Genomic DNA, 23045 nt, shown 5'->3' with positions numbered 1-23045 from the left:
CTGTACGCACCTTGTAAATTACATTCCTCTTGTGATGTTATAAGCTGATGCATTCGCTCATTTGACGTATTGGTGCCTTTTGCAGTATAGAACAGGGCTGATTTAACATGTGTTAAGCTTACGATCTCAATCTATAATGATTTCCGAGTAAGCCGCCGCGATAGCTCAGACATTTGATACTTCCTGTGAGACACTTATAAATAGCGCAGTCTAAATAATTGCAGAAGCACGGCCAGGGAATCTTAGGGGTCGATTTGAGAATCACTGTGTTAGATCGTGGTCCGGTAACCTCGAACCTTGGTTAATAATTAGCATTTCCTATTTTCTTAATCTAAGCCAACACGTTGCTGCCTTGCTCTTATTTATTTCGATTAGGCCAGGGGGGGGGGGCAATCTGCGGACATACGGCCGCATGCAGCCGTAAAACAATAACTATGCGACCGTCTACACATAATCAAATTATAGTGACCGTCAATATGCAATGGAGTGGTTACCAAATATTTGAGAGATTTCCATTCAACTTGAAAATGTTCTTGACGCGCATCGCGATTCCGGGTGACTTTGATTTTTCGTTTTCAATAATAATAGTGTCCTTGCAATCTGAACCCATCGTACAAATGCGAACCGCAGGGTAAAATAATGCGCCCCGTAAAGAAATACCTAGTTAGAATCGTGTGGGTATCATCTTTAATTTTGTCCCAAAAATGTTCAAAGACACATCCCCTAAATCAGCTCTAACGGTTAATCTGATCACGTGGGCTGAGAATGGAATAAATATTTGAAAGTGACATGCGAATCTACTAATATTATCGGCAAAATTCATTCACGGGGTTGAAAATACATTTATATGCTCGATTTTGGTACATATTGTATAGTAGGTTAAGCCTGCTGGGGTATTCTGCTTCGACAACTAGACACTCAAGAAATCGATGTTGGCACAGAACCCCACAATGGCTCTCTGCGGTGCGAAGTTCCCAGTAGCCAATATAACATGAGTCTTTTTCGTCCAGATGGGTCATGACGACTCTCTGCTGTGATGCAACCCTATGCTACATAGTCTATATTTAATCGAAATAGGGCCTTGAATTGCAAAAGGGTTGAACGAACACGGGTGAAACAGACTTATTTATCACGGAATCTGTGCCAAGGCCCAAGGGTGTATACCCGGTACCCTGCACAATTTTTATTAAACGTTTAAAGGGTGTACCAAGACGAAAAATGTTGAAGAGCACTGCTCTAGATTCAGTGTTGAGATCAAGTCACTACCTTCGAGTCACGAGTCATCTCGAGTCATTGCACATTTTGACTCGAGTCAAGTCAAGTCAATCGATTTTCAAAGGGGACTCGAGTCAAGTCAAGTCACTCGATTTTTGGAGGTGACTCGAGTCAAGTCGAGTCAAGTCAAGTCACGACTCACGAGTCAAGTCAAATTTCAAGTCAAGTTGCCTTTCCGAAGTATGTCTGAGACATGATCACGTCATTGCAATTTTCTAACTGAATACAGTTTGAGTGGTCATTGATTCCGAAACGATGAACGAATATAGAGTTAAATATGCACGCAAGAAGGCGCTGCTTCGCTCACATATACGTAGAACTATTAAACTACGCAATTGCATAGCCTCAGTTTATAGTTACCAGCCAAAATAGAGAATTGGAATTGATAAGATGCAATACATTACCCTTTTAAAAATAGATATGATGCCATTCGAACCTGCGCCAATGGTTGGGGACTATATAAACTATATTCGACTTCTATTATAATAAAACAAGAGGTTTGGTTAAGGTAAGATCAGAGAACAGAAATACACATTTGCTATTGTATTACTTTACTACTAGAGTTACGACAACGTACGCTGTAAGCTTCAATCACTGCGTGTGTGGTCCATATATTTGTGACAGAACAATGGAGGGTCAGTGAAACGCAAGGTCATTGAATGATTGATCGCTCTCACGGTAGCGCAAACGTTTCGCGAACAATCAAGATACAGGTATTTTTATCGACCCAGATATCTTGATAACTTGAAATTGACTCGTGAATTTTGCTCCGAGTCACGAGTCAATCCACATTTATGATACGCCGACTCAAGTCAAGTCATTTTAGCAAAGTGACTCGAGTCAAGTCAAGTCATGCGAGAAAGGTGACTCGAGTCTGACTCGAGTCAAGTCATGACTCGAGTCATCTCAACACTGTCTAGATTACAGGACCACTATCTGACATCGATCTCGCCTATAGGCCTACTTAGCATTGGGGTTAGCATATTTTGAAAATCTGAAAAGAGGACACTGTTTCAAAATTTTCAGACCTTAAAATACTGGAGTAAAATCCGAAAAAATGGTAAATTTTTCCCAACTTTGTGGTTGATATGTAATGTATACGAATAAAGATTCTCTCCGGCTCTCTTTCTCTGGTTGACTAAAAAACTTTGCGTCTCGACTCAGCACCCGAAATAGCCGCCGGAGCGTTACTTCAGTGCTGATTTACAGTAACTCAGTCGAATCTTACCCTATATTTAACCAAAATTCTCAGAAAAGAGGACAAATTTTCATAAAGAGCACATTTGGGGGCGTAGGGTAACCCTACCTTAGATGGTACACTGCTACACGAACTCCTTTTGTTGGCACAAACTTGGTGGACATATTTCGATAAAAGTATATTCCAAATGAAATTGTGCGCGGTGAACAACTGTGTATGCCTCCCATCTTATTTACCTGTTCCATACGCCACTTGTCTCTGTCTGTGCAACACCACTCAACCATCTTGTGAATAATTCGATCCCGTTTATTAGTGTCCTACTGCTGTCCATGTCCAATGTCCATGTATGGAATTACTTGATGTCTCAGTAATTTCCCTTCATATAAGTTCAAAAAACATTGTTTCGACTCTCGCTGCGCTCAAGCTACTGCTAAATTGTATTTGCAATGACTTTATTTCATTCATTTAATATACACGATGGTGTGCGTTTTCTGTTCATTATTGTTTTGGTAAATAATTTGTGAATTGAAAGTTTCAAGGGTTAGTACGACTTCTGCGCATATGCTCCTGGCCTGCGTAGCTCATAACATTGTCGGGTTATATTTTTTCATCTGAACAGTCACACACAATGTACAATGCCATAAGACACAATGCGATGTCATGAACAGATAGGAGGATGTCGAACGACACGCATCAGTAGCGATCCTTTACTGTAACCATAGTGTCCTATTATAGATAGATAACTAACCTACCTATTGGGACGCAACAATGCTTTTTGGACCTTTTTCTCTTGAGCTACACTCTCGTTTCGCCAGACAGCATTGTTGCGTCATCAGGATCTCTCTCGTTTCGCCAGACAGCATTGTTGCGTCCCAATGCCAATCTCCATAACAATAAAAAATTCGAGGCTGATTGTGGGAGTTCCAGGGCCACGAGCGGAATAAAATTTATATTTTCGTAATCAGTGCAGAGTCAGCTTTCGATTGATACCCGTTTTACCAAATTTAATGCTCGGCAAGCCGGTCAAAAATGACCGTCAAATTGCCTGTAGCCAAATGGAAATTGTGACGTGATACAATTTCACTGAGGCGTGAGATTTGGCTATGTCAACACCATATAGGACACTATGCTCTAACATCCATCTCGGCCTAGAGTGCCCGATGTCACAGTTCTTTTCGATGTTGATCTTCTTTGAAGCCGAGCCGGGACCCTTTTTACAGTACTAGTTCTTTCCATTCCTTGTTAGTGCTTTCTTTCGTCTGGTCTTTTACTGGGCTTTTTTGTCGCCGTAAGAACGGCAACGGCGGCTTTGACTGCAATGTTTTTGGAGCCTCCCGCCTATACTATGCTTATCATTATATCCCATTTCCACGAATTTCGAAATATATTTGCACGGTTGATGAATGAAGATCCCCCCTCTCTCTTATCATCCAATGTGCACTCACTGTACTGCGTAGTGTGCATGCCGCCTCTTTATTTCGTCTACCAGGCCAAGGGGGGTGTTTGTTCTAAAGACTACTGCAAGTCGTTTTGGCACATTTCTATCTCTTCTATTGCAATCTTGTGGTATTTGATGGGATGAATTTAATAATAAACTGAACTGAATTTTCCGTCTTAAGCGAAGCGTACAGTAAAGTACCGATATGATGTGTCGGGGGATTTACCTGGTAAAAATAAAAATCAAGAAACCTAATGGATTAGTAGCCTGGTTTTTCGCAACACCACTCGATGAATCTCTATGACGGGTAGCTCTGGTTTTACCATAGTTATTCATTTTCGGGACTTTTTTGTTGCCACTGTTACCACTGGTGACGTCACGGACGTGCCGAGGCGAAGGCCTGATAGGAATGGGACAACCGCAGTCAAGACAATTTGTGGAGTTGATAAGGCCATAAGATATAAAAGTGCATTTTCGGTAAAATGTGGAGAAGAGTGAATTTGAATTTAGATACAGTACAGTACCGCTATGGCGCTACACCGTTGCCTATTTCAATTTCATTGAATTTGAATCATCATTTCGTTCAAATCTGTCATAGCACGTATATGCAACTGCAAGTGATAACTCGTCTCTGAACATTATGGCAGTGTCGATGTTTTTGTGTCAGACTGTAAATTTTCATTCTCAGTTGTCGGGGATAGAATATCCACAGCTAAGGCGGATCTGCCACTATCCGCCATATTCTTCGAGCTGTTATCATCACCCGCAAATACGCCTATCTTTATCTGTATTCATTGCAATGCCAATGCTACCGAGAGGAAATTATGGAAATATCACAGACCAATCACCTGATGCGAGATTTCACGGTCAAGGTAATATAACGTCCTATCGAATATCGGTTCGACCCTAAAGCGCCCTATGGAATCTAGGTTCATTTTTTAAAATAAATCCTGCATGATGAGAGCTTTTCTGCATAGAATAATTACGTAATTGAACAGAAAGCTCTGCGTGACGTTGATACCAATTCCACTCCGGCCTAAAGCGGCGTCATTGCATCTAATTCACCACTAAACAGAAAATTTAATACATGTCTAATCTATGCATTGACATGCCAATTCTATGGTCACTGTCAGAATGTCACTATCTGTACGTTTGTGATGGTTAAATGCATTTTATCTTTTGTCTTCAGGTGGACGAGAAGTAATCTCGCACACCGGCTCACGAAATTCTTCAAGGGTGACGAAAGGCAAAGACCCACCAGGTTGGTCACTGAGTAATATGATGTTTTATCTTATTATACCTTCACATGTTCGACACAATTATGTAAATCCAAGCTTATTCTTTTCTTCTTTCTCATTCAGTTGCTTTTCTGATACAACAAGGGTTGCCACAGTGGACTTCTGATCCGCATTATAGCTTCCTGTGAAATTTGGATGACCTAAGAGGCTAGTTGGATAGCCTAACTAGAATTAAAATTACAGCTATTACAGCTTTTTTCAAATTAGAGTAGAATTATAATTATAGATAGCCTACTCAGTTATTTCCAAATTAGATAAAAATTAGAATTATGGATACACAGATTTTTTTCCAACTTAGATTAGAATTAGAATTACTGAATTCGCGAAAACTTCGCCATTGAATCAAGTTCCGTGAATCAAAATCATAGCTCATTCTTATGAGAATGAGAATAGCAAAATGTCTGTACTGCGAACTTGGCACGTTTTGCACTATACAGTTCTGTAGCATTCGCAGGAAAGCCAGAAATTAGAATTAAAGTGCATAGAAACCTTCAGCAAACTGGATTAGAAAGAATCTATAACTATACAACTAGAATTATCTAGTTATCAAGTGTGCTTACTGCCACAACGGAAAGTAAGAACTGGTGACGCTATATCGATATCCTTGCAGTTTCGTCACCTCTCAGTGGGGCAGACAAAAATAAACACTTTTCCGCCCCCTTTCCTGTGTATTTGCATAATTATATTTTAGTTGTTTGCTTTTTTCTCTCTCAATCCTGATTATACTAAATGATTCCACCAGTAGGCATACCCATATTAATCTCCATAGCAACAGGCGACTCAGACTATGAATTTCAACAGGCCAACTCTGCCGCTATATACCGCCAGGAGATCACAGAGATGAAAGATACAGATTGTCGACATTCTCCCATTTTCCCGAAACACCAATGAAGATCTTTGATCTCACAAGGGCTGGGTTTTATTACACTGGATACAATGATCGAACCAAATGTTTCAGGTACCAGCAAGTGGCTATTGTTTTTGTTTTGAATTTTTTCGTTGATGGAACGTTGCAGCAATGCCTTAAATATGGCAAGCCTACTGAGATGAGATGAATTGATGATTTGCATGCTTGTTATAAACTATGATAAATCGCTACTCAAAAGATTTGGTGTTCTAAACACAGAAGACATGAGGAAGCTAAAAATTGCCAAGTTTATGTATCATTTCCGTTGGGGTGAAAGTCCCGGAAATTTCAACGACTACTTCACCTCGAAATCAATAAGCGCACAGCTATTGCACACGCACGTCCTCGAAGAACAACGACCATATGATCAGGACAGAATGCAAGAAAACGCATTGCTCTATCAAGTATGCCGGACATGTAGTGTGGAACAGCATTTTCCCGGCTATCCGACAGTTGTCGAGCTCAGCTCAGCTCTCAAAGATTACAGGACCACGACCTGACATATGACCTCGCTTACCGAAACATGCAGCATTTAAATTTGTCGCTTTTATGTTATGCTTTCTTCTATCCATGTGTATGCTATAGGCCAAGGTGGGTGTCTGATTAAAATACCTACTCCAAGTCGTTTCAGCACCCTCCTATCTTTTCATTATATCACAATCTTGTGGAGTATTTGTTTGAATGAAACTTTTAATAAAATGATGACGAAGATTGTTTGAAAATCGACCACTCTCATTTCATAAGTAGGCCTAATCCATTCCTTGAATATTCAAGGTAATGTCGAGCTCAGACTGGTAATTCCATTTGTTGTGAATAGAATTTAGATCTGCTGACTTGTTGCTCGTTTCAAAAAAAGACTGACTATCATCCATCTATGCTAGGCCTATGCTTATTAACATCCAGCAGTCAGTATTGAAACAAATATAGCACATCATCATATATTGTCCCAGCTGGAGGTAATTCCTTTGTAACGCTATTCACAACCATTTTTCGTACCTATTTACAGATGATATGTATTCGGCATACTCACAGCATAATTCAATTTCGGGCGGTACAGTGACAGGCCCACATCATTGAAATCTCTCATTTAACCGCAGTAATAAAGTGGCGTGTTGGAAAAGTCAAAAAACAACAGCTTAAAACAGCCTTCGCTTTACAGTTGAATAACACCATGTAACTAAATTTTGCAAAATTTTTAGTCGAGTCAAAATTTTTAGGTCTTTTGTTTTGCTATTCTAAACTAATCACAAAAATAGAAAAATGTTTACTGAAATGTCCCAAGTCTTCAAGAAATGACACTTATTTCTCGTTTTACCTTCAATTTCCCTGTAACAATCCGTATAATTAGTTATTCAACGTACAGACACGCAAGCAAAAAGAAGTAATATGCACAAATATCGGCTACTATAGATTATGTACGGATGCAAACGCTTGAAAAAATTTGAAATTTGTTTTCTTGTTGTGATTTGCGTCTATGAACTGAGAAATCTTCTCTTATTATGAATCGCAAATACGCCGCCATCATGATGCAATTCCACCTCCCTTTGTATCTTCTTTCCAAATCAGAAATATCATGGTAAAACTCTTCACCATGTTTCTCGCTTACATCACCCATATTTGGACTAATAAAAATCAATGAGAGAGTACAGGTGATGCGTTTTCAACGTCATGCCCCACTACATTTTTTCAAATACTTTTTCATCAATTTTCGTATATCATTTCGAGAATGGTGTTCAGTGTCAGCTTGAGAGTACCATAAACAAAGAAAACAAGAATGTTCTGCATAACCTCCTTGGAATTCTTTCGAGAAGTCAATCATTTTAACATCTTAACAGAGTTACCAGTTCTATCTGGCATATAGTTAATACTTTCAAGGAGAGACTTCACATTCTTGTTATCTTTCATCATTTGGACAGAATGGCCAACGGGTATAGAGGGATCATGATTTCCATTAAGAGGGAGGACTCATTTTGAACTTCAGGAATATCTGCTTATAAATAGACGCCACTGGCTTCGAACATGAGCAATTCCTAGTTTTTTAAAAAGGTTTTCAACATTACTGCGTAAGCAAAGCTGCCACAGGAAACGCCTTGAAAATATTTCATGTCTTTTTCTCGTTAAAGAACATCGACACATGAATTTAGCAAGTTCCCTAGTTTCAACCTAGAAGTCAGAAGTTTTGCATTTGATTTAGCGAGGTCCGTGTTTTCAACTAAATCATTAAATGTGTGTTGGTTTCGAAGTTTGGTTCTGGATTTATATCTATATCAGAGATGTTGAAGTCATCATCGGAGTCATTTTTTGTATCTTCAAACCCTGTCGAGTCTTCTGAAGCTTTTATGGCTGATAGTGGCGGCAGTGACTGCACAATGTTATGAGTACTGAATAGGTGCTTAAGAGGATGGCATAAGGATGTGCAATGCCAAGTGATTTTTTCGTTCTTCCGAACCATGAATTGTCACCGATACAGAAATAACATACGACTACAAGGTTTCATGGTTCCCTCCAGATTCTTTAATAGCATATGACATTGAGTGCCGGTCTCCCCTAAGCCAACTATTCAAATTTCATCGCCGTGTTCCGCAGATCACATGAAATGCCCAGTTTTTATCTTCATCTCCAAATTTCATGATACAGTTGTGTTATATGTTGTATTTCACTTGTTTCAAACTGATAAGTAAACCACAGACATAGCAAAAATAACCAGCAGGAGATGACATTTATGGTGTTGACATTAACAATGAGATTAAACTCAGCAGATCCACAATCAGGATACGTGCATTTACAGAACAAAGCGAAACGGGATTTGATATTGCTTGCTGTAGGCAATGCTGACTGACTGAGATAGCGAAGATCATTGTTACTAACAACCAGCTATTATGAATTGAATGATGGACCATTGTGACATAACAGTTTAAGGAGAATTAATAAAGGAGCTTGAAAAACAGGGTGCGGAAGGTTTCAAAAGCTTAAAATGACATTTTCAATCATATTGAAATAAACCGGAATATTTTCTGCTGTAAGTCGTCAGGGGTAATCGTAGGAAACAAGTAGAGAATTGCACATTACCAATCGTATTGATTTTTCAATTCTCTGCTGGTTGCTCACAGTTATCCAGGATGAGTGTCGGTCAAAAATATTCGAGCTCATTTCAATATGAATATATTATTCAATTGTATATTGAACTTCTGTACTTTCAAGAAGCTCTTTACTTTACAGTTGTGGAGTGAGCGTAGAAGGATGGGTACGCAATGACTCTCCGTTCGATTCGCGGTGGCACGAACTCGATTGTCCGATGGCTCAAGGCCGAGATCTTCGGAACGTAGAGTCAGACTCGACACGATTCCACAACGTCCTAATGCAGTGTTCTAGCTCGACGAATCCGAAACAGAGCGACAACGCGGTCAGTAAACTGTACTGCCGCGACGATGAATAGTTTTAATGAGATGTTTTTCCAAATTGTTTCAATAGGTTGTAACAAGGAACTATAATTATGAAAGTAAGTCGCAAGTCATTGACTCTATTGAAATTCGCTGTCCTTTGAGTGATGTTGGTTTCGAAATTCAAAATGCTTCCATTCTTTTTTAGATATTGCGAGTATTTGGGTAGTACTTGCTCATATGCATTTTTTCTATATTGAAATATAACTATCTTTGACCGGAATAGCTTATAATGACTTCTATTATTCTATTGCCAGGTGCGACAAATGGTAATGCATCGCAAGGAGTGGATCATGTGACCACTTCCATAAGCAGATTCCAAATAGATGACAGGCTACCAGTAAGTGGGAAATTCACCAGTAAATCATGACTCCTACCACTGAGCAATCGTTTCTTTTCTCAAGAATCTTATATTGGCGCAAGTGGTTGACGCCGATCATGAGATGTTACTCGGGATGCTCAGCCTTAATAAGGAAGAGGACAGGAGGTAATACAGAACAATATCGTGTGTCGTATGTTTCAAAGATTTGTAAGAGTCGCAAGACATTTCAAGAACTGTTACATTGATCGATTTTCGATATGATAAGATCGAATGATGCCATGTGATTTCCATAATCAATTATTGAAATGGTACGGCATAGCAGACACTGTGATTTGACAGTCAATACTTGCACTTTGATTATGACATCCTGTGTACGGTGTAGTTATGAATTCCTGAAAAGTAATGCTACTTGCAAATGTATTCTTTAGTTCTCTGTGACAGTGTTGAACACACTTTCATCCAATATTAGTGGTAGGCCCACTGGTAATTACGTAGTGACTAGGTGAGTTCACAAATATGATATTTCTAACTCATTATTGTTGCCGTCTATGGCATAATATGTTAGCATCATGTATGTAGCATCATGTCAACGGAGATATAGGTCTACTGGATTGACATTTGAATCCTGATGGTTCCCGTAATTGAGCCGAAGATACCAACCTCCCAGTACTATTACTTTGGTGATGAAGTGCGAATAAATGACATTTCAATTGTAGAAAGTTAGATGACCCGTCAAGGAAACCCAATTCACACTATTTACGTCCCTACTGATTCATGAGTGGCCGGCCTATCAATATTTGGCAACTATACATCGACTGCAACTGAATGCATTCATCATCCGACCCTTCCTGAGTTCAGTTCAATTTTCACGATCTATGACACTTGTTTCAGTATGTGGTATGTAGATATGGAGAAGATCTTCTCCATGTTTAACTTGAAGCTAATTTTGCCAATAAATCTTCAGACGAACCAACTCCGACAAAACTATGTAGGGCTGGGCACTATGATTTGGGTACTGGAATCTGAATCGAGTATTAATTTCAATGATTCGAGTCGAGTAGTAAAATACGATTTTTTCGAGCACTGAAATTATACGCTCCTCGCCACTTAAAGTTCATTTATCAACAAGAATTATAGTTTCGACACTAATTGTCATTGTTGAAGCCTTGGAACAGTGATTGGCGATATCGTAGCATACGATCAAGGATAATCGCTGAATTATCAAAGAAAAACTCGAATAGCTCAGCTTCTACGGCTTGGAATTGAGTCAAATTTGGTTTGCATCGTTTTTGAAGACAGCGCAACAATTTCAAGTGGTTGACAGAAAAATTTGAAAAAAAAATTTTTGCATTTTTGGTAAACTCAAAATTTTCAAACTCTACGGAATCCGCGATTATTGGTTGGAATGAATTCAAATTTGGTGTGCGTCGTTTTTTAAGGCAACCTAGCGATTTAATCACGTAGCCAGCAAGATTCGGGAAAAAAAGTTTTTTTGAACAGCCCTACTGGACATTTCCGAAGTCATGATTATCCCACAACATTGTCACCAAGTGGAATAAAATCGGTATGATCGAAATAATTTCAAAGTATTTTTTATGACATGGATAACTGGCATTATATTATTTGTATGGGCATAAACGGTATGTATTTGAACTTTGATTTGATACATTCTGTTATGACGTCATAATGAGTGATACTCGGTTACTCAACTCGAAGCATATTACGTGATTCAGGTACTCGATTTTGCCCAGCCCTATGTGTATGATGAAGACTTGTAAGGTGTTCTTTGTGCTTTATGGCATGTCTGGTATTTTCTAGACATAGCCTGAAGGAATTTTTGTTCAAAACAAGGTACCGTAACGGATTAGACTGCATTTTACTACCTATTACAATGCTTGGGCCTACGTGTAGATCAAGTCTTTCGCTCAGAATTATTAGGCCTAATATTGTTGAAACCATTAACATCACACAGTTCAATGGATTTCATATAATAAACCAAAGTCTGCGATTGGTGAATTTTTGCTGGATTTTCAGAATTGTGCAATCTTCATCTATGGTTCATGTATTTTAGAAAAACTTTTGCGAAATGGCCTTCGTACCCGGCTCCCTACCTCCCTAGTAACTTGGCGGAGGAAGGCTTCTTTTACCTGGGAAATCTGGACCGGACGCAGTGCTTCTCCTGTTCTGGAGTGCTGAGAAACTGGGCTCCCAGTGATAACATCGCCGAACAGCACAGGAAGCATTTTCCGAACTGCAGGTAGATATCCAATCCATTTTGAACTTGTGTAGCAAATAATTGAGAGGGTTACTTCCGATTATGCATGTGAAATGAATCAATTTCGTGTGAATACAGTAGATATGTGATATGCATACTGGTAATTGAGATCTACTAGTGGTTGATGAAGATCATAAATGCTTGTCAGTTGTTGAACCATACCCAAAAAATGTTTGATTGAAAATGACGACACGCCAAATGATCTCACGATTCGTAATATCCCAAAAATGTTGTATTGCTAGCTGCTAGATACATATCAGATACACTGTTTAGAGACTTGCGATGTTTTTTCTTGTCGCTTCTACAGGCATTGATGTCGCCTGGTGTTCTGCACCGGTGATAGCATGTCATGCAGGAATTATTTACCGATATGTTGCACTGTAAATACATGGGTTGAACAATGATGCATTTACCAGATTTTATACTGCTGTGTGGGGTGCAAATCGGGCCATTCGCAAGTTTTGGTACCTAATTTTGGTGTCATACTTATTCCAATGCGTGAAAATAAGTCGAATACACCAATCCTCATGCAGATCCATTTCTCCACATGAATATGTGTATTTGAGTCGATTCCGTGCTGTGAAAGTAAAATTTTGTACCACACAGTGTAGTTCGTTCAAAGAAGTCATCGTTTGCACTCAAGTAGAAGTAGATGTAGATGTAACAACGGAAATCTCTACTCCCTTGAGAGTAGAAGTAGTGACTTCTAAGTATCTAAAAAGATTGTAGGCCTGTTTTTTGTCTAAAGCTGAAGTTATGCAGAAGTGAAGTATCATAGTCTATAATCCTCACTGCTAGAGTAAGAAGTGGAAGTGAGCAAAAAGCAAAGTTCTTCATAATTGACCACCTCCGCGTTTACCTGATTTGCACCGTAAGCTATGGCAAGAATCTGGGAAATACACGATTTTCGTTTACAGTGCATAAAATTTCGGTTTACTTGTCCAGACTGCACTCTGGTAGCGAACCGAGAAACGTCCCAATGTCGTACGGCGAACGCCGTAAAGCGGACGACGAGGACAGACAAAAACTCACCACTCTCCTACCGAGCGGGGACGTTTCGGAACCGCCAGACCCGTCAGCAGCCGAGCAGATACACTTGCAACGCCATGTTCAATGCGACCGACCTCTGAATCCGCATATGTCGTCGCTGTCGACTAGAATAGAAAGTTTTCGGCGTTGGCCTACCGGTAAAACAAAAGCAACTCCAGAACAGATGGCTAAAGCGGGACTTTTCTACTTGGGTAAAATATTATTTCTCTGTGTTGAGAAGTCTCAAGCACACCACCTTGATCTTTTAGATTAGTCATAACAATAGGTGTGCAAACTACTTCTGGGGGAACTAGAAAATGAGGGACTAACGGGTACTCAGTAAGTAACGCAAACTCCCAAACAGCATTACAATCGGTGCCATTTTCGTAAAATGTTGAGTTACTTTGATGCTGTTCCGCCCGGTTGTTGTGACAATTTCATTGTGAAAGTGATGCTAACATATCTCCAAGCCGATTTCTACTTGGTGGAATCTGAAGTGGTAAAAGTTGGTTGTTTTGCCTCGGAAACTGTTTGGTTGAAGTGCAAATAGTCAAAATCTACTTCGAAGTGATTTAGTACTGAACACCTATTATTATAGATTGGGCAGGGCAATGAGGGCATTGCAAGGTACGGTACGGTCTTTTCAAGGTCTTGAGATACTCAATTTATACGCCTACGAGATTTACAATTATTTGTACATGCCCTGTCACTCGCAGGACAAGATCGGATGATCATAATTATTTGTACTGTTTTATATCTTCAAATTTCGATCTGCAAATCTTGTTGGTTCAATTCGTACCTCGTGTTCTGTAGTTGCATCCTTCACTGAAACAATCTCACGTTAATTGAAGCATTAACTAGACCACGGAGGTGAAATAGTGTGTTTCACCCGATGGGAGATGAAATTGATTTGGTTTCAGGGGAAGGTGACAAAACGAAATGCTTTTACTGTAACGGCGGCCTGCAGAACTACGACTACAACGACGAGCCGTGGACAGAACACGCGAAATGGTTTCCCGGGTGAGTCATTGGAATATTGACGTCACTGGCAATAAATAATTCGTTTGACATTCATAGTGAAATAGTGTTATGGGATAATGCATTGGGGCGATTATGGACTGATTTCGTCTATGCTTGTCAAATAGAGTCGACTCACCACCAGTCCTCACTACATTGTATTATGGGCATAAATCCCCGATGACCATTGAGGCTTTGCTGATGTCTTGAATAACACAGTTGCTCTGTTGGCGTATTTTTCATCACCAAAATGAATCATCCCTCCTGTTGTCAATTCTTTTTGTTCTTTTGGGTATTTTGTGATTATAGGAATCCAGTTAGTCAAAACTGAATTCGCTCTTGCCGAAGGGTGCTGTTTGAGATTTTGAGGCTTTGTAACTTAAAATAGGCTGTTCTTTGCTGTTATTTTTGTGAAAGACATGGCATTGGCTACAATCCGGTATTTCTACACCATCTACCTCTATATTTTCCTGAAAATAGAAAAACTGTTAGCAATGCTTTTCGGTTGAGGGATATTACTCGATTTGAAATCGACTGTGAACAGCTGAACATTATACGAAAAAAAAATTTAGTGATGGTGCTACTTTGGTTTTAGTCAATTGGTATTAATTTGTGTTTGCTTTTCAAACAGATGCCCGTACATCATTCGGCAGAAAGGGGTAAAGTTTGTGAGGAACATCATGGAATCTCACCCTAACCTGAACAGACCCTCCATTCGCAATGGGATTTCCCTGAATGATATCCCCCGGTTTCAACCAAGGTACTTATATATTATACTTGTAGTTCCGGTTTCTTCGATTCAATCATGAGTTCACAATTTATGATTGGTCGTCTAGACAATGTGACCTATATATAGTTTTGCTCTGAATAAACTTTTCAATACTTCAATACAGATTTATGTAAACAATAGGTGGGAGGTCATACATGACTGGTCGAGTATGCAAGGTTGTCATGTCACCTCTGCTCACCTGGAACAGAAGTGTGGGGCAATATAGTTTTTGTCACTTAGCCGTTCAACTCGTGATGACTGATGTTATTCCATTGTAAAATAGTAATTCAATGCAAACTGAAATGTAGCTGTAAGGTGCCTTATTTGCTGGTGTCTTGCATAAAAGCGTGCGTGTTTAGCACCCTTGCACAGGAGCTGCCCAATGAACACGTCGTGTAGAGCGTTGTTTAGTTGAAAGAGGTATTGTAAAAGTGTTGGTCAAACCCTATCTGGGTTAATGTAACCAGCGGTGATCAGTAACAAAGTACTCAAGTAGGTTTTATCTATTGCTCTACTTTCTCATAGGTTTTGTTTTAAGATTACTTCCACTTCTACTAGACAGTTTAAAGCAACTTACATTTTACAGATAGGATTTTGTGAAGTAGAATGTAGTTATATAATATGTTAGCAGCACTGTTGTGGGGTTGTATTTAAACATTACAAAATAGCCCCTGTATCGCTGTGACTAAAACATATAATTTATAGTGTCATTAGTAGGGCGATTTTTTTTAACCTAAATAACGGATGATTTTGACCTAAAAACTGAAAATTTTGACATTTTTTGACAATAAAAACTTGATCTTTACAAAATTTTGCCCCTCATGTACATAAATTAGGCGTTTTCGCACATAATGTTGGAATTGTACTAGGTACCTATCTTCATTTCTGGTTGGAACAGTCTGTCCTTATAAATTAGTTTGGCCTGGAAAAACTTTTCGACTTGAAAACTTAAATTTTTACATGAAAAAACTTAATCTTAACGAAATCTACACCTATGAAGAATTCCAGTAGTTACATCACGCATTATGGTAGAAATAATTGAAATTTGTGGTAGTACATCGACGGATATTTTCCTACATTCTCGGGTAGAAAGTGGCTGTCCTTGCTAACAATGGAGAAAGAACGTTCAACAGCAGCATTTGTTGGCTGTTTGAAATTATTATTGGAGTACTTCTTAGACCCTCATTTTCTACTTCCATTTGAAGTTGATTTGACGAGTCTTGGAAATCGCTCTTCCTACCTGTAATCGAGTACCAACGCTGACCACTTTGGCCGCATCTGAAAAAAATGTCTCTTTTCATTCCAGTCCGTCGCAAGGGGCTTGTGGGTCCGCTGCAACAGCTCTTCCAATGGAGACTCAGATAGGGCAACCGTCAATTCCAGCCTATGAACCGCCTACAAAAAGATCGATGCTTCCTAACGACAGTGTCCAGGCGAAGAGAAGCAGGTCTCAGGACGAAGGTAAGATGCCATACCGTCATTTATCGTATTTTACTGGTTCCACATTGGAAAACAGTTAGGTCTAGTCAACTTGTTATCAATGCTCAATTGCTCATTTTAATTAATTGCGTGCATGATTCATGATACTTTATTGGAAACTGATTATGCAGTCAGCAATTCGATTACTCATCCTAGAGGTGGGCAAAATAACCATACCTGCGATGACGTAAGTTTAATCTTAAATACCAGTTGAAGTAGTTATTTTTATAACATTTCAAACCACTTACTATAGAAGTGGGTTTCTGAAAGCCTTCATTCTACACAATGTTGCCCTTTGCATAAGGTCTGCAGACACCTCAGCCCGAAACACTTCCGATCAGAAATTCCAATTTACAGTCTCTCACAATTGTGGTGTTATTTGTAGGGGTTATGTGTCTGTCTACCTTAGTTTCATTTGTGGCGGTAACCATTTTGTCCTTCTGTCAGTTGCTCATTCTGGTGTGAGGCGTGTTGAGAGTGACATGTCTTATCTTATCCTGCGTCTTTGAACCGTTGATATCCTCTGCATTGATATCTTATGCATTTAGTTTATTAAAGCCGAGAGATAAACCTTTAAAAAAAAACTGATGTCCTTGAGTGGGGTTCCCTTGAAAGGTCTCGGCTCACATTCAATATATGCAGATGTGTACATAGTAGTAAGAGTTGGCACTCGCGTAGAAGTAACGGATATGCCTCAACATAGCATCGTGCGAAAGCTATCAGCGACTCCAAAGATGCCGATTTGTCTTCAAACCGTCCGTTGTGTGCTAATATAAAACCAGTCCCCGTGACTCTCAATATTGTTTCTCAGACACAGCCCGCCACAGCGAGCTTCAAAAACTGAAAGACTCGCTGCTGTGCAAGAGCTGCCGTTCTCGCAAGGCCGACACCGTCCTGCTGCCGTGCGGTCATGCGATTGCGTGCCATGGTTGCGCCTCGGGCATGAAGAGGTGTGTCTTGTGTCACATGAATATCACAGAGTTCATGAGAGTATACAGGGCGTGAATCGTTATCGCTGGAAACATCGTCGTGTGAACTTGACCCATTTTGGGGCAAATATGAAACGTATAGTATTTGAGAATGTACAAGTTTGTGTTGGCTACAAATAATTAAAATTATATATATAGAAATCCGCCATTACAGCGTGGCTGAGTTGGCCAGTTTATAGTATGCACCATTTTGCGTGCGGAAAGAAAACAACCACAGCTGCATAACAGTGAAGACAATATTGCAATTCTTGCCCGTTTGCGTTGTATGGGTTTGTGCTGCAAAAAGCAAGCTACATGTTTTCTTGCGTACCGTGATACAACTGATTGAGGTTCCAACGGTGGGACAACATGGTTATTTTACAATATTTTTGTGTAGAGATCATTACATTTTCCATCTTATTCTGATTTTGGCTGCTTTCTGCGCAGTTCTACTGTCATTTTCCTGTAAATCTTCAGTGAGGATAGACACGATAAAAGAAATATTACCGATCGAATGACTGATGAGTGATGATGTTTTGGGCTCGGTAGTATCGTGTGATACACATGAGATGCAATTATAGGAGAAGGATGGTACAATTTGATTTAGGGAATGACAAATGAGGTATACGTAGGGTTACGATATTGTGGAAATCTGATAAGAGGACACGTTTTTAGAATCTTCAGACGTGAAAACTGGAAGAAAATCCTGAAAAAATTGTAAATTTTTCCCACTTCGTGATTGGTTGACTAAAAAAAAGGTCAACTTTCTCGCTCAGTGCCCAAAATACAGTTTTTCTTTCACTTTATAACGTGGTTGACTAAAAAAAGGTCAACTTTCCGGCTCAGCTCCCGAAATACCCGCCGGAGCGTACTTCGGTGCTGATTTACGGCATATCAGTCGAATTTGACCAAAATTCTCAAAAAAGAGGACGTATGGTAACCCTAGGTATGGGTAGTGTATTTCACAGTGTTGGGATGACTCCAGTCAGCTTTTTCGTATGACTTGACTTGACTCGAGTCACTTTGCAAAAATGACTTGACTTGACCAGTGGCGTAGCAGCATATGCATGACTTTCGTTGAAAATGCCACCACCCTAAGGAGACCGCAGCATGGTTTCATGTTGAAGCAATCTTTTCAACAAAAAAATAGAGCTAATATGCCGCGTCTCAGAAGTTCTATATTGCTTGCTCGCCGTCTGAGCGTTTATAAGATCAAAAATATTAAAGAGAAGAAATGGTGAACGAATATGTTAGGCCAGGGGCCGTCAACCCGTCGCCCGCGAGAAGATTTTGAGTGGCCTGCGAGACAATTCCCCAATTTAGCTGTGATATCAAATATAATAAATATTCTGTGTAATTTATTACGTTTATATATATCGTCTGCTATCGGCGCAACAAAGTATGTAATTTATTGTGACTTTGCAAAGGCCAACCAAAAATTTGATTAGCTTGACCGCGAAATTTGGGTTGTTGATGACATAACATCAGTTATTCCGACGCATTAATTGGCGTAGCCAAGCCAGGGGCCAGCCACATTTTTCGTAAATCTTCGTATATAACCATGAAGTAGAATATTTCGTAGCACTTAGCGTGATTTCTTGCTTTTAGTAGGTACTCCGTGCTGAAAATTTACCGAATTGAGTCTGACAATAGCCAACTCGCAATTATGAGAGAACGTGTCGTCCAACATCCTACCTCGCATCTGCACTTGCAGAAAGATGGTAGACGATGAAACCTTTTGCACAAAATGATAGACGCATCTACGCCGGAATCTTCGATATTTATTTGTCCAAGCGCCCAATAATCCTTTCCTTGTCAAATGAGCCCAGCGGCATACAGAAGCGACCTGCAATGTTATAGGAGGCCTATAAGCTATCTAGAACTTGAAATTATGTTGCAAACCAACCAAAAGTATAACATTTTCTGGGCTACTTTATTCGACTGAAAAATATTCTTCACGCTACGCGCGATTTTACGAGAATTTAGTTTTTAATATAGGCACCATCAGAAAATGTTGAAAATGGACACAGGGTTGGCTATGAGAAATCTTATCAAAAACACAAGGGGTACGATCGCTAAAAAGGTTAAGGAACACTGGTATTAGCCTACTGTGACACATGGGCATCCTCGTGCATAGAGCGATGGTGATATGTTCGGGTAACAAACTGAACTTTTAACAACATCCGCAAAATCTTGCATGATAGCAGCAGGTACCCTGAACACGTCATCAACACTTTGAAAAGCAATTGATTTCAGTGGTCAGTGAGTGTTCTTACGACACTGAAGTCCAACGTGATTTTTACGACAACGCAACTGCTCCCTGAAACACGTGAAGACGTGCTTCCTGCACTTCAACAGCTCAGCAAAGTAATGTAGGCTAGATATGAATATAAGTTCCACTGTGATTGTGGCTACGTATGAAGAACGTCGAAGCTTTTGCAGGAAGCACAAATCAGCACTTCCCAAGATTTATTATGACACGCGCATCACACTCGGTGAAAAGCTCACTCTTGACCAGAGGTGGTCAGTAACGAAGTACTTCTACTTTTTGGAATTACTCAAGTAGTTTTCCTCTACTTCTGGTAGTTACTCAAGTAGATCTGATTTTCTCTACTTCTACTTCGTAATATTTTGTGATCTACTTACTTACTTTTCGCTATTTTCAGTTTGTCGATTAGAAGTAGCTTAATCCCCCAACACAAAAGATAGTCTGAGGAATTTCGGGGTTGTTTTCACGGAAAACCAACATTTAATTGCATAAAAGTGAATCGAAGCCCAGAAATTTTGTTGCACTTTGCGCACAATAGGTAGATATGGAGTGACAAATATGTTTTCACGAAAGTAAAAGTGAATGTTATTTAGGTATCGGATTGCATGATTCCGCTTACACCGCATTGTCGCCCATATCATATATTTCATCACAGTAAATATGGCCCACCATAAGATTTGAAACTACCGTTTCGCAATCTAGCAATTACCTATCATATTCTATCGTAATCTAGCAGCCCATGACGTGTCCTGCTAATCTAAAAAATGCGGCTTTTTTTTAACGTTACACCTGTTTTAACAGATCACCTTTGAAGCTTTATGGGCATAAGACATGATATATATTTTCCGCTTTTAGAAGTGGTATTTATATTTCAATTTCCACTCCGAGTATCATACTTCTAGTTCTAATTATTACTTTCAGTTCTTTTGTCTGCAGAACATACATATTGAAGCATAAAAGCAAGTCCATATAGTCCTCTATTTTCCGAAAAGAAAGCTACACTAAATATAGATTTTACGATCCACAATGTTTGTTGGTTGGTTGGTTTGTGGTATTCATGGTGTTTGTCGACTACCATGGTCATTTACACCAGGCCGATATTCTTTTATTATTTTCCGTAACTGCCGACTTATAGCACGGCCCACCTCTAGGCTTTTGTAAGACACCGCTGACGCGGATAATGTGGCGAGGAGGAGCCTAGGTAAACCTCCAACACTTAGGGTTTCAAATAGTCAACTTAATCCCGTCGTCGGGCTTAAGCTACACCCCTCAGGCTGAAGTCGGTTTCAAAAGTGTGACTTGAGGGGATTTCCCCTCCAGCGTGCGCTTAGTTAAGACAGATATCCAAGCCAGCTAGGGGGTAGGCTGAAGTCACCAGTGCTGGTAACTGTTGTGCTGGTTGTTGAAGGATACTGGCCGTTTTTCTGATGTATAGCTTGGCAAATCAGATTAGATCATTGTATATTGCTTTCAGGCAGTTTGGAACAATGTTTTTATCACAAACGTGACAAGTTGATGTCATACCGTTATATAGTGGGATTTACAGGGGAATGCTGCAGGGGTGTTCGTATACTGAACGGATTTCAGGTCAAATGGATAGCCAGAGCCCTGAGGCACACAGGACACATCAGCACTTCTTCCATACCCGCACCATATAGTATCAAGCAATGTTCCCCATGACCACTATAACCCGCGATCGCTGGCCCCAATCGATTCAGTTACGAATATGATATGACTCTGGTTACGAGAGAGGGGATGTCAGATTGGTGGACGCTTATCGTTACCACTACGCTATCTCCCCTGCCTATGTGGGTAAACAATAGTCAGCGATGCGAATCCGTTAAGGTAATGATGCTGATGAGTGGTCATGGGGAACATCGATTAATATGGCACATGTATCGAAGAAGCACCGAGATTAGGTTGTGACGTCTTGTCTGCATCTTGCTGTCACCTTGTCATTGCAGTTTTCTGACTCTTCAGAATTTCTTGGTTACCTCTTAAGCATGTCGGTGTTTTGACAGTTTGCCTTTGCTGGGGTCATAGCCAAAAAGTGAACGCATGACGCGTCATTAGAAAAATGAAAATATGTATCGTACGTATTTGGTACAGTATGGCCTAATCAACGTTGCACGCAATTTTGCCAGATTGCATGGTTTTTTATCTTGATTTCCATTTTCGTCCCACCCATATGAGCGTTGTCGTAAATATGTTCAACCGCTTTACTTTGGCGAGGTCAGTAGGAAAATTCAAAAACAGGAGCTTCTTGCGGCATATGGCACGGGTAATTTTGTGAATGCTTCTGTGAGCAGTTACTTTGCTTATACCAGCTAGGTCACCATCAGTCTGTTGAAAATGGCCATCCGCGAAAAACCGTAAGGCGCAAGTTAGTTGTAGTATTGGCGGAAGAGCATGATCTCTGCAGGTCAATTCTTCATCATCTTTCAACAGCCCAAAAAGATAGTGAGTTGCGTCTTTTGAAAACCGGAATCGCAGTCTGAACTCGTTGTTCGAATACCTTTCGAAGGGGTTCTGAACATCTGCGAGATACTTTCTTGGCAGTCTGTACTGTTCATCATCATCGTCAGTAAATTCCAACAACTCCAGCAATTCCATAATCCTCCACTGATCTCCTTTCATTCATCCACGAGCAACTCAAAACAATAACAATCTGGCCTCGGTTCCGTGTTGAACTCGCTACAGCGACGAAGTAGACAGTAATTACTCGCAACTAACGGACTTGGCCGAGCGCGGCGCCAAATTGACATTTGAAACCGAATTAAGACCGCCGTCGCCTGGCGTCTCGGCCAAGTCATTCACTGGCCTTAAGCCAGGTCTAAATTAAGACAACTTTTTGAAACCCACCCTTAGGTATCGGAATTCGGAAGTCGACCTCGGTCGGACTCGAACCCGCACCCATTGGTGTTGCAGCCGCGGATTATACCACTGCGCTATCTCGCCACCACAATGATTGTTATTAACGTATACTAATTGCGCAAAGTGTTGAAACCGTATCTGATACAACTTCTTCGTATTGCTCTTCGCCTAAACTTGGGACGGTAGGGCGCCATGTCACGATATTTTCTAAAACGGGGTTTTCTAGTAAACAGAGGGTTAGTATCGCATTTTCATATCAATACTATAATTTGCATCCCATGATGCGAAAGAATGCATATTCTGTCGAAAATTGATACCTCCTGGGATGCATCAATACGAATCAAGCTCTCTGCACCTTCCGCATAGCTCAATTTGCAGCTTTTGACAGTCCATGCGAACGAATAGACGACTGTTTTCAAAACTACTTACTTACTTGAGTAGTTTTAAAGTCAGTCAATAATACTTCTACTTCAAGTAGTTTTAGGTG

At 40.0% G+C, this 23045-nt stretch overlaps 1 protein-coding gene across 1 annotated transcript; it reads left to right on the top strand.

Annotated features, from left to right (window-relative positions):
- The first annotated feature begins 4235 nt into the window (after nt 1-4235).
- LOC145452702 (baculoviral IAP repeat-containing protein 7-B-like) lies at nt 4236-17930 on the top strand. Its single transcript, XM_080330866.1, has 13 exons — nt 4236-4783; nt 5101-5172; nt 6011-6167; nt 9336-9519; nt 9588-9615; nt 9814-9896; nt 9961-10043; nt 11950-12135; nt 13099-13394; nt 14103-14202; nt 14831-14959; nt 16275-16429; nt 17259-17930. The coding sequence occupies exons 1-13, from the start codon at nt 4552-4554 to the stop codon at nt 17450-17452; spliced, it is 1899 nt and encodes a 632-aa protein (XP_080186992.1). The 5' UTR covers nt 4236-4551; the 3' UTR covers nt 17453-17930.
- The last annotated feature ends 5115 nt before the right edge of the window (nt 17931-23045 follow it).

The sequence above is a fragment of the Botryllus schlosseri genome, chromosome 12 (genome assembly GCF_051294905.1).
Source record: "Botryllus schlosseri isolate E-star chromosome 12, Bs_hap1, whole genome shotgun sequence".
Taxonomy (NCBI): domain Eukaryota; kingdom Metazoa; phylum Chordata; class Ascidiacea; order Stolidobranchia; family Styelidae; genus Botryllus; species Botryllus schlosseri.
This window is presented reverse-complemented; position numbering and strand designations above follow the sequence as displayed.

Coding starts and splice junctions, on each gene's coding strand:
- LOC145452702 (XM_080330866.1), top strand. CDS start 4,552: ATGGCAGTGTCGATGTTTTTGTGTCAGACTGTAAATTTTCATTCTCAG. Junction 5,173..6,010: donor GAAAGGCAAAGACCCACCAG/GTTGGTCACTGA, acceptor GAATTTCAACAG/GCCAACTCTGCCGCTATATA. Junction 9,897..9,960: donor AAATAGATGACAGGCTACCA/GTAAGTGGGAAA, acceptor TCTTTTCTCAAG/AATCTTATATTGGCGCAAGT.